We start from the raw sequence: 12,374 nt of genomic DNA on the forward strand, positions 1-12,374 counted from the left end.
AAAAAAAGAAAAAAAAAAAGAGAAAGATTTTCTAATCCATGTTGTTGCTATTCTAGTAATACACAATTGAATTTAAAATCTGCTTTTGGTCAGCTTGTGAAATTTTGCATTATGTGGAGCTAAATCGTCAATATATTTATTTATTTAACCTAGGTTCTATTTTGTAGGCTGCAAGATGTTGGGAAGCCCAAAGCAGAGGTAGCAGCAAAGCGTGTCATGGAAAGAGTTAGTGGAGTCAATATTGTTCCACATTTTGGCCGAATCCAAGATAAAGATCTTGCATTTTATAATGAGTTTAACATTATTGCTCTTGGTCTTGATTCTATCGAGGCTCGAAGCTACATCAATGACGTGGCTTGTAGTTTCTTAGGTGCGTCTTTTCTATTTCATTTTGGAAATTTAATGTTCTTAGTTTACTTTGGTTTCTGATATATTTCTATATTTCTACTTAATCTGTTAGTCATATTTTTAAGATGCCTTATATTCTTATATCATCATAGTGCCATAGCACATTGGAATATGATTTTATTACTTGCTGGAGGGTGGCATTTTCATCCTTTTAGGGCATAAGTGCTACAAGTGCCGAACAAGGAATCAGAAACTCAAGCAGTCTTACAGTTCTTATTTGTTCTTCTTCTTATTATTTTTATCTTTTGATTTTATACCTCCAAAGTTTTATGTTTCTAATGTTATGCCTGAAATTGGCTCTGGTTAATGGTAGTATTTCCTCCAATCTTCTTCAGTAATTTTATACTCTTTCGGTGCTGTTTTACAGTCAAGAATCAAGATATTGGTATGAGGCATATTCATGCCTCTTCATGCTCATCTGTATTCTACTAATTAGCATTTTGGAATAAAAATGACTTCCTAACAGATGATACAATGTGTTAATGGAATTAACTTGGAATGGTAATTGAACACCTTATTGTATTAAACTATGAAGGGTCTAAGTTTGAACAGTGTCTGGTATGTTCGTGGCCCTATGTGCAGGCAATTTCTAATTTAATTTAATTCTAGAAACTGAATCCTTGACTCAATTACCTGATTCACATTTTATAAATATGTATCTACCATACTCATTTTGTGCTTTTTATGCCAAGGTTTTTCTATTGCTGAGGTGTTTGGTTTATATATCCTTTCACTTATTTCATGTATTATATTACTTTCTGGTACTCTAGAGTATGATTCTGAAGACAACCCATGTGAAGAAACAATCAAACCTATGGTAGATGGTGGCACTGAAGGTTTCAAGGGCCATGCTAGGGTTATCTTGCCAGGAGTCACGCCGTGCTTTGAGTGTACCATCTGGCTTTTCCCCCCTCAAATAAAGTTTCCGCTATGCACGCTGGCAGAAACCCCTAGAACTGCTGCTCACTGTATTGAATATGCTCACCTAATAAAATGGGATGAGGTAATATGAAAGCCTTTTATGTCCTTCGTTTTTTTTTTTTTTTTCCCTCCCTCTGGCACTCTGGTATTTTCCTTCCCCATTTGATAATTAATTTCACTTGCAGGTGCATAGGGGAAAAGCTTTTGATGAGGATAACCCAGACCATATGCAGTGGGTTTACTCGGAGGTGAATTGCAAATTTTTACATTTTTTCTCTTAATTGGAGAGTCGATGGGGCTAGGTAGGATGAAATGCTAGGTTCAGGCAAGACACCCCTTGGACAGGATCCCAAGCTACCCAAACTAGAAAAGCCAACATTCTCATATGAAGGTTAAACTTTGACAATCAATCACAAATAAATAGAATAGATACTTTTCAGAAGAAGGCAAAGATTCAACCGGATTAAGAGTAATTAGAAGAATAGTGAAATCTGAAACACAAATTCAAAAACAGGAGAAAACTTAATTACTCAAAAGATCAGAAAATCAGACCAGCTTATAAATCTGGTCAAGTGTCTCTTTTATGGATTAGAATCAATGCTGAAAATTTCATTCAGATCCAATGGAACAGATCTGCTGATGTGGATAACTCCTAGTGGAACGAGGATAGTGAAAACCTGTCAAACTAGGCATCATATGACTGATCTGATTACAGATTTAATATGCCCAACAGAAACAGAGCAGTAAATGTCAGATATGGAACAGCCTTCAGAATAGCAAGAATCGAATTCTACTTGTAGTAGGATTATATCATTCACGCAGCAGATTCAGAAACTGATAACATAATGGAATTTAGAATATCGGCCAGAAGATTTTCTGACATCAGAACACGAATCTGACTTGTAGAAGTCTAGATTCCAGCAATTCTAGTATAAGTAGAATAGCCTTATTGCAGGAAAAGAAAAGCCAGAGAACAGAACGAGGAAAGATAATTATAGCTTCCCACCAAGAACAAGGATCGAAATCTTGCTGTCCTTCAAGGTCTCCCACCCTCTACTGAATCACACAACACTCCATTGCAGAGAAACAACTTTTATCCATCAAAATTGTGTCTGAGCCAATTGCTCTTACAAGCTGTATGTAGAACAACTAAATCAAACCCCTAATCTGACTAGGAAAGTCAAATCCTCTTGACTATAGCAAATGTAAGTGAAATAGGAAACATAATCCTTGAAGCTCCATTTGGTTGCGAGGGGAATTAAAGGGAAGGGAAGTGAAATTTTCATACTTAAAAAAGAAATGTTTGTAATCATTACCCCATGTGACTACATCATCAACTTCAAATTATTCCACATTTGGTTATTAAATTTCACTTTACAGCATCCAAAACCCTTTGCAATAATATGTAAAATAAAAATTACACGTGAAATGTGTCATTACTAAATATGGTTAGAAAAATGAAGTAGTTTATACATTCACTTCTCATACTTAAAAAAGAAATGTTTGTAATCATTACCCAATGTGACTATATCATCAACTTCAAATTATTCCACATTTGGTTATTAAATTTCACTTTACAGCATCCAAAACCCTTTGCTATAATATGGCTGAGTTTGGTAGTCATCCATAAAAACGTTTCTAGCGTTTTTTGTTCTATGGGAACAAAAAAGCGGAAGGTGTCAATTTGGTGTTTTCCATTTTTTTGGAACGAAAAGGAAAAAAAAACGCTAGTAACGCAAAATGATGGAACGACAAAACCTTGTTCCGAAATTTCCGTTTCGTTCCAAATACAAAAAATTGAAAACTAGGGTAATCGTTCCTGAAATAGGTTCACTAAACACTAGGGGTGCCAATTGGTCAGTTTGGTTCGGTTTGGTCAGGTTGAATCGGTTTTGGTCTAGGAATGAGGGAGACCAAAACCATTCCATTAAGAAACTTCGGTTTTCGGTCGGTTTCGGTTTTGGTCCGGTTTGGTTTGGTTTCGGTTTATTCAGTTTTTAATATTGGGTTAATATCGGTTTAGATCGGTTTATTATTGGGTTTGAACCATAATGAAATCTTACATTCACAACTTATAGTGACAAGATTTGATAAAAAAACACTTTAAATTTATGATTAAATCATGGTTATTGTTGTAAGGGAACTAATATTGAAACCAATGGATAACAAATTATTAAGAAAACTAATATTGAAATCACAAAATGAACCCTGTTATCCCCAATCATTCCTTTAACTATCCAACTAGTTTTGCATGTGAACAAGGAAATCAATGGGAGCATTATTACAATTTACAAATCAATTTCTCTATTCATAACCTAATATTCAATGATTTGTAATAATTCCCCTCACAACAAAAAAATTTCTCACTAATATTGTGAAAAATGGATAGTCAACTCACCAATTTATAATATTATAATCATTTATTTTTTTATCGGTTTCATTCGGTTTGGTTATTGGTCGGTTCGGTTTGGACCGGTTTTCAGCCGGTCTCATCATACCTCAGTCCAAAACCAATCCAATAAGGATCGGTTTGGTTCAGTTTGGGTTTTATCGATTCGGGCTAGGTTTTGACACCGCTACTAAACACCATTTTTTTTGTTTTAAAACGGCATTTTGGCACAGAAATTGAAAATTCTGTTTTTGGCACAAAACGTCGTTTTTGGAACTGAATGACTACCAAACGCAGCCTCTGTAAAATAAAAATTACATGTAAAATGTGTCATTACTAAATATGGTTAGAAAAATGAAGTAGTTTATACAATCACATGGGATCCCATGGAGTAATGATTATAAAAGTATCATTTTTAAGTATGAAAATTTCACTCCCTTCCCCTTAAATATCCATTGCAACCAAACGTAGCTTGAAGGAAAACATCTAAACAACTTAAATTAAACAAAAAACTAGCTAACTAACTAATTAATGAGGTAAATCCCGTATTCCTACTTTCTACCCATAGTTTAGGCCCATTAAAGTGGTCCATTACAAAGAAAACATACATAACCTAACCCAAAGCTTATTTCCAATAAAAATAAGCCTTTTAGGTGCACTTATCTGCACCAGATACCTTTGGTTATATTTCCTTTATAGTCTTCTTACTTGCACTTAAACAAATGTTCTTCACAGGCTGTCAAAAGAGCTGAACTTTTTGGCATTCCAGGGGTTACGTATACTCTGACTCAGGTAAATAATTCTCTGGGGCATTCATTTATAATTTGGAACATGTCTTATCTTTTCTGTCGTAATATTTTTTGGCTTCGAAGTTCTTTACTGTTATTTTGTAGATAGATATCTAGATTTCAACTAAAAAGAAGTTTTTGTGCCTAGTATATAATTAATATCAGTTGGAAACTTGTTTTTCTTTTCCACAAAATTATCTGTTATATGTTCTTATGACCCTATACTAACTAGTTCTGTATTTTACGTAAATAAATCTATTGTTTCTATATTGGACCCCCTTTATTCATGTGAGCGTTTAACTGTTGTTATGTACACGCTAAGATGCTTTAGTCCTTTTCAAACGTTATATAATCTTTCCATGTCGGGCTGCTGCATAACATAAGCCGGTTTGCCTCTGCTGCTTAACAGGGCGTTGTTAAGAATATTATACCAGCTATTGCCTCTACAAATGCGATTATATCAGCTGCATGTGCACTGGAAGCCTTGAAGATTGCAACGGGATGCAGCAAAACGCTATCCAATTATCTTTCGTGCGTCTGATCCCCCTTGTATTTCTGCTAAGCTTTTATTAACTTCTAGAAGAATCGTGTCTTGGATGTTTGAGTTTCCGTTGTGTTGCCAATCAAAGTATGCACCAGTAATACTTTTAACTAGTTCTCATGGATATATTATCTCATTTAACTGAAAAGCTTAAATATGTCTGGAGTTCTTTTTTCTTAAAATTTACACAAGTAACCAGAAGAGTGAGAGTAGCAGGTCAGGAACATTGGAGTGTCAAATCTGCAAGGCTCCAAAATTCTCAAGTGTCAGTTGGAGCAAATCTTTATTTATACCCATAGATATTATTAAATGACAAAAGATACTTCTTTGAAAAGGCTGTCATAATTTATTCTTCTTCGTTTCTGTGGTTGTTACCTATGAAGGGGGGGGGGTTGTTGCCAGGATCTAGTATTTATACAAGTGACCACAAGAGTAAAAAAAGAGCGGTACAACTAAATATATATGTTCGTCATAAATATATACCTTAGTTGGGCACACCTACATATTTCCTCTCCTAAGTCAAGGAAAGTATTCATAAATATCCATTTAAGAAGTGAGTGATTTGAAGTTCTATAGTGACATAATGATTTTACGACTTTAATTTTTTCTAACTTGGGGTTAATCTAAAGAGTATTACAAGTGCATGAAATGTCCAAGCCTACATTGTAACAATTTTGTGGAATTGAGAAGGGATATTGAGATGGAATTTCGGTTCTCTGAAAAGCTTTGTGTTTTATATAACTGCTTAGTTTTCATTTGACTGAGGATCAATTTGTTATTGATTTAAACATTCAAGCTTTCAGTTTTTATTTACTCTCATCAGTTTCACTGTCTAGGCGATTGTCGCTTTGGGTTATATTCAACCAGTTGCTTGCTGGGCTATTGGATTGCATTACTTAATATAAACTTCGTTTTTTCTTAAATGGCTGTGAAGTCATTGTTATAAATTAGGGATCTGTGGTCTTTGTAGAGTGGTTGATTCGACTTGATAGGAGATCAAAAATGAAAAACAAACTGCTGAATTTCATTTGATTGCTTATCTGGGTGCTTGATTTTGTTTTGAAAATTTTAGCTACGTTGACTCTTATGGGACACATTTTCCCCACTTCATTGGAGTATTTTCTGTAAGTTCAACATGCAAATATGTGCCTACACATCAAATATTAAGGGAGAATAATATCATATTTTCTTACATATAGAAGAAAGAAATGCTATTATATTTCAGTTCAGTCAGCTTTCTTAACCCCCTCTGATTAATTGTTGAACATCTTTTACAGGTATAATGGTGTTGAAGGCCTGCACACCAAAGTGACCGAGTTTATAAGGGACAAGGATTGTCCTGTCTGTGGTCCTGGAGTTCTTATTGAGCTGGATACTTCAATCACTCTACAAAAGGTCCTTATATCAGGATTCATGTCACTTTGATATAGTTTACGCAAGAGTTTGCCTTTTATTCAAGTTGTTTTATATGAGTCTTTTCTTGGCCAGAGTTTTATTTTTTTTGGTGGTCAGTCTAACCTTTTAAAAGCACTCTTTTGGCTTGATTTTATGAGCCTTTTACATGTGGTTATACTGTAGTTGAAAGTTGATATTGCATCTGATTCTTTTAAGTGTTTAATTACCTATCTTGATGCATATTTTTCAAACTACTGGTTGGACATAATTTTTTCCTTTATTTTCTATTGGAATTAGCTGTTCTGTCTAGTCTCTCCTAGCAAAGAAAGTCCTAGTAGGAATCAAATATTTGGCTTAGCTATTAATTTTTCGTCATTGTTATTTATCCTATTAGCTTGTATTTGTGCTTACCTTCAATGTATTTCGTGTGGAAACAGTTTATGGAACTACTTGGAGAATACCCTAAGCTGCTTATTTCGAAACCAAGTATTTCATACCTAGGAGAGAATTTGTATATGCAAGCACCTCCTGTACTGGAAGAGATGACTCGGTCAAACTTGACCCAACCTCTGTTCAACCTCATGGGTAAAGTCCCAAAGGGAGTTGTCAATGTCAGCGGCGTGACCAAGAAGGATGACAAGAAAACATCATGCACGCGGAAACTACGAGTTGTGTTCAAGGGAATTGATGGAGTCACAGATATGGATATGGCTATTGGGGCTTGATATTCTTCAACACCTGATCTTAATTGAAATTTTACCCTAGTTATTTTTTGGTGAAGTTCCAGAGCATTAACTGCTGTGACAACCTTGGGAGGTGACTTGGGATTTCTTTTGTGTGTGTTGTTATAGTGTTTACAAGTTATTGTAAGGACAACATGTTGGTGCCTTCAGAAAGTTGGGAGGAAAATATTTTTGATATATTGAGAGATATATGGGGATCATTGTCTTTGGTAGAACCATGCCAATGTAACTTACTGCAATCATGTGACAGGAAGTGTTCACGTGCGTGCATTAGGGGTGAAACAGGGCCAGGTGGGCCGGGTTTCTTAAAACCCTAATCCAACCCTAGGTCTTCAAAATTCAACTTAGGCCCAACTCAACCCTGCTGGGTTCATGTTCAGGTCTAACCCTACTGGGTTCATATCAACTCAACCCGGCCCTAATTGACCCTAGCAGGGTCGGATTGGGTCGGGTTAGGTTGACCTTGGCTTCTACAATGGTTGGATTGGCCTTGATTGATATGTTTTTGCCATTTATATCTCATATATTAAAAGGTTATGGAAAAAAGAAATACCAATTAGAGCCCTAATTTCTATTATAAAAATGCAAGGTTAAATTTTGGGCCAGGTTGAGGCCTCTACTCTAACCCACCCTCAAGGTCAAAAAACTTGACCCAAGCCCTGTTTGGGCTCAGGATGGGTTCGGGTTGTTAGGGCCAAACTTTCACCCCTAGCCTGCATAGATTTAGTGTTTGCTCCATACTTCATTCAAAATAATTTGAAGAACTACATATGGGAGATATAAGATATTAACTAGGATTATAGCTCCGTTTGGGTAGAACAGTGAAGTGAAATAAATTTTTTTATTTGGGAAAGTTTGCTGAAATGAAAAGGAAAATATTAAAAAAAATGTCAGTCAGGACTTTGGTTTAAAGTCTAGAATCTGGAGAAGCTCTCAGTGAAGACTGGATTGGGCTATGAGAACTTTGTTGGAACTGGAAGTGCCATTGCCATGTTCTTGATATCTTCCTTAAAATGCTGGAATACTCAACACATTAGAATGTTTCTTGTTTTGTCACCCATGGCAAGATTCTTTCCAGTCCGCATTTGATGATTGGGCATCACTTGGGATGCATGCCCAAAATCTGCCAGCCGTCGAATGCATCCTGGAGAGGACCCTTGGTTACTAGATAGTACTAGAAAAACAAAACATGCAGAGTTTGGTCCGATGAAGTCACATACTCCATACTCCACAGAGAGTCTGAGGCTATGTTTGGAAGCTGAGGAAAAAAAATAAAAAACTTTAAGCAGAGAGATAGATGCGAAAATAAAAAATTTATTGTGTTATTAAGATTTTTGTCTTATTATATCTTTTGTATTATTTTTGTTATTTCTTGGCTTCCAAACAGAGCCTCAGAGTTCAACTCATTTTGGTGGTTAGTAGTAGTTATGAGTTGGTGGTTAATTCAGTAGTAGTTTCAGTTTTTTCAAATTAGACAGAAATAGTGTACTTGACTACTTTAGGCTTCAGCCATGAATGTAATACCAATACATGATTACCCAGAAATTAGAAAGATAAGTGTTGTTGGATTTTGAGAGAAAACATGCGACAGTTGTAGGATCAAGAAGAATTTTTTTTCCGACAAAATCATTTGTAATAATATATTAGCACAATCATCGATATTATTAAGGTTAGGTGGCCTGTGCTAACATGGGTTTCTAATTTTCAATGTTCATCAATTCCACTTTAGAATTTATATAGGCCCCACCAATGTAAATGTGATGTAACTAGAAAATCCTGCTGAAAGTCCATAAAATACATCATTTGGGGTCCACCAACCCAAAACTTTAAAGGCATTTGGTGGAGACAATTCAAGGCTCAAAATAATCAATGTAGGACTGTAACTCTATAATTCCTAATTTCTACTATCTCAATACTCTCTCATTACACATAGATATACAACTTAAGGAAGATAACAAATGGACTCGACTCTCTGATATCGTGTTAAACTAAGTGGGTAAACCCACAAAATACCAATCAGGATATAACCCAAAACCTTAAGGCATTAAGTGAAGATAATCCAATGGGATATGAACACACATTCAAAGTTGCAAATAACGGATGTGAAACCATACCTCTATAACTCCCAACATCTCACCAGATCCATCAAGGATATGAACAACAACATAGTACTGTTTCTGAGGCTTTGACCACAACATCTGGTAGCAAGATCTCTTTGCCAGCCACTAGTGTTACTTCAGTTATCCCCTTTAGAATATCACTTGAAAGCAAGATTTATTTGATTATTAATCTTCCTCTCAGGTCTCATATTTGCAGGCCCTTAAGGTGCTTATGTCCTCCAGGTGCAGCCGTGGGGACCCTTTGCTCATCTGCAGATCTAACATATTCTCCTCCCCCCCCCCCTCTCTCTCTCTCTCTCTCTCTCTAAGTAATATTCTACTCCAAGAAGTAAGGAAAACGTAGAAAGAAAAAACTGGTAGAATTTAGAGATAACCCATTTCTGGAAAATTAAGAGTTGGAAAACTATATAATAATGAGAAGTAGAGACTATTCAGTAGCTAGTGGCCCTTAAAATGGATGCATCATAATGTGAAGCAAATGGGTTTTGGGCCATTTGGGTCCCCTAGCCAGCAAGCAAACCGTGTGGACCTCATGACACCCATAATTCACTATCGCTTTCTTTTCAAAGAATCTAAAAGCAGGGGAAGAGGGAGACCAAGTTCAAGTCGGTGAAGTGTAAAGAACATAGCAAGAACCGTGACCAAAGATGTTAATATGTGGATCCCCTACACACCTACCTGATTCTGACCCAGATCAGATCTTATCTAGTCCACTATTACAGTCAAATCTTGATCGATAAAGATCGAACAATGCAAATCTCACTGGTACACAAAGCTTGGAATACTACAGATACATATGAACCAAGTGATTTGAAGTATTGGGTACTGATAGAATCATAGGATAAAAGAAAAAAAGTTTGAGTAGACGTGGAGGGAACCAAACCATGTTCATTCTCTGTATTGTGGATAAATACAGAATTAAAAAGAAAAAAACAGAGGAGAAGAGATCCCTTCTAAGTCTTTTCCTTGCACTGTCACTCATCCACAGCCATATGTGTTAGAGATATGAAGCCTATCTTGGATTAGATATGCTGGCTTAGTTTGTTGCCGGCAGCCTCTCATCCCTTCTCAACAGGATAATATCATAAATTCATAATACACTTCATGATTTTTGTAGGGTGGGACTTAAAAACAGATTGGCCAACTGCCACTATGAGCCCACCAACCCACAAGTCCCAACCCATTTGCTTTAACTCCCCCATCTCTCTTAGCTTCCCTTATTAACAGGCCTGGAGCTAGAGAAGTGAGAGAAACAAGAGAGTGAACTCCAAGCTCCAAGTTTCTCTCTTTTCTCCCTCTCCTCTGTTTTTTTAATACTTTACAACTAGCTCTTCAACCACTCAAGCTGAGGGAGACATGGAAGTGGCCATGGAATTGGAGGATGATGTGTTCTTTGCCGACTTGAGCAAGCAAATATCACTCCTTATCATGGACGATGACGAAGAGGATCCACCTGCAACTTGTCCACCTGTTTCTTTCCAGGTTCACTCTCCATTCCATTTCTCTTGCATCATCAGTAGGTAATTTGCATTAGTTGATTTGGGATGATGAGTCCCGTCCCAGATTTCATTTTTATTATTAGTTCTTGTTAATTTGTTTGTGGGATTTAGTTTCCTGCTGATGGCAATGCCAAAGGTGGGATCTTTGGGATACTTTTAGCAAAAATAAAAAAGGATACTAGTTACAGTACTTTACACTTCCTGAGGTGATTCAGGTGCTAACATGATAGGACCCATTACTTAAATTTGTAATGTGGCTCTTCACAGATACTTATTTGTTTATTCTAGGTTATAAGAAACTGTATATGTTACTAATTACTATCTTGATGTCTACAGGCTTTCTCTCAAACCTACTATCCCAGTGTGTTCTCTCCTTTGTTGTATGAACCAAGTTGTGGAAGGGAAAGCAAGGGAACTGGAGTTTTCATTCCCAAGTCATCTTTGCCCAGAAGGAAGAACAGACAGGGAAGATATACTTCATTTAACTCCAAATCCTGCAAACAGTACTCTTATAAATCAAAAGGAGCTCCTCATGTAGCCTCTAGGAATGACCCATCTAGTAATTCTTTTAACTCCAAGAAGAACTGAAGAGAAGAGACTCCAAGGAGCTGTATACTTAAATAAATTCCACTAATTGCAGTTTATGTTCTAATAGGCTAAGATCTTGCTCTCCATGGTGTTTCTGTACATTAAAATAGATTAGTTCTCTATGGATTTGGGTAGGGAGTACGTTTTTTATATTATTTTTCTTTTTTTATTTGGGGAGGTCACCTAAGGTTTTCCACCTCTTCTCTTATGAAATATGTATGGTTGTTCTTTAGACTGATAAAAGATTCGCTTCTCTTCATCATTATTTATTTATTTTGGTGTTTTCCTTCTGAAATTGATCATATTTCGAACCAGTTGCAGCTAATGAATTTAATAAGGTGGAATACTTAAAGATTTGGAATTTCTTTGGATGCCTATTCTTTTCTGTGCTGTGAAGACATTATGAGTCTCTTTAGTAATTTAAATTTACTTAAAGTTGGTAACTCTAATAGTATGCATATGTTTTCTTGTTCTATAAAAAAATTTCAAGCTCTAATGAGCCATGATTTCTCATCATTTAATAGGCACCATTCATGGAGAAAAGTTTTTGAGTGGATAAAAAAAAAATGATTTACAGTAAGAGATTTAAATCATTTTGGGCCTAAGCCTGTTTATATACAGTAGTAAAACTATTATGTCAAAGAGCAAAATGATTCATGCCATTTCCCTCTAGAACAGTTTACAGTTTAGAACAAGAAAATTTATTTCAAGAAACAGCTTTAATCTTACAGCACATTGGATTCAGTTTGGCTTGTTAATTCCATCATAATTCACAAGGGAGATGTCAAAAGATGCAAACTTTTTTTTCTTTTTGACCTTTTGGTTGGAAATAGAAATAGGCAAAAATAGAATATATATATATATATATATATCTTAACAACTTGCAGGGGATGGACAAACCTAACAGGAAAAGAAAGAGAATGAAAATTTAAGAAAAGTTGCCCTTGATCATTAAGGGTCATCAGTAAGAGAGTCAATTATT

At 35.8% G+C, this 12,374-nt stretch overlaps 2 protein-coding genes across 2 annotated transcripts in view; both read left to right on the top strand.

Annotated features, from left to right (window-relative positions):
- LOC122090563 (NEDD8-activating enzyme E1 catalytic subunit) overlaps nucleotides 1–7,397 on the top strand; it is a 9,092-nt gene extending 1,695 nt beyond the window's left edge. The window contains exons 3-9 of the mRNA XM_042660203.1: nucleotides 168–370; nucleotides 1,179–1,411; nucleotides 1,515–1,577; nucleotides 4,454–4,510; nucleotides 4,916–5,037; nucleotides 6,325–6,442; nucleotides 6,880–7,397. Of these exons, the coding sequence (XP_042516137.1) occupies nucleotides 168–370; nucleotides 1,179–1,411; nucleotides 1,515–1,577; nucleotides 4,454–4,510; nucleotides 4,916–5,037; nucleotides 6,325–6,442; nucleotides 6,880–7,167 (1,084 nt within the window). The 3' untranslated portion in view covers nucleotides 7,168–7,397. The remainder of the gene's footprint in view (nucleotides 1–167; nucleotides 371–1,178; nucleotides 1,412–1,514; nucleotides 1,578–4,453; nucleotides 4,511–4,915; nucleotides 5,038–6,324; nucleotides 6,443–6,879) is intronic.
- Nucleotides 7,398–10,424: 3,027 nt separating this feature from the next.
- LOC122091242 lies at nucleotides 10,425–11,651 on the top strand. Its single transcript, XM_042661103.1, has 2 exons — nucleotides 10,425–10,787; nucleotides 11,141–11,651. The coding sequence occupies exons 1-2, from the start codon at nucleotides 10,662–10,664 to the stop codon at nucleotides 11,390–11,392; spliced, it is 378 nt and encodes a 125-aa protein (XP_042517037.1). The 5' UTR covers nucleotides 10,425–10,661; the 3' UTR covers nucleotides 11,393–11,651.
- The last annotated feature ends 723 nt before the right edge of the window (nucleotides 11,652–12,374 follow it).

The sequence above is a fragment of the Macadamia integrifolia genome, chromosome 10 (assembly GCF_013358625.1).
Source record: "Macadamia integrifolia cultivar HAES 741 chromosome 10, SCU_Mint_v3, whole genome shotgun sequence".
Taxonomy (NCBI): Eukaryota; Viridiplantae; Streptophyta; class Magnoliopsida; order Proteales; family Proteaceae; genus Macadamia; species Macadamia integrifolia.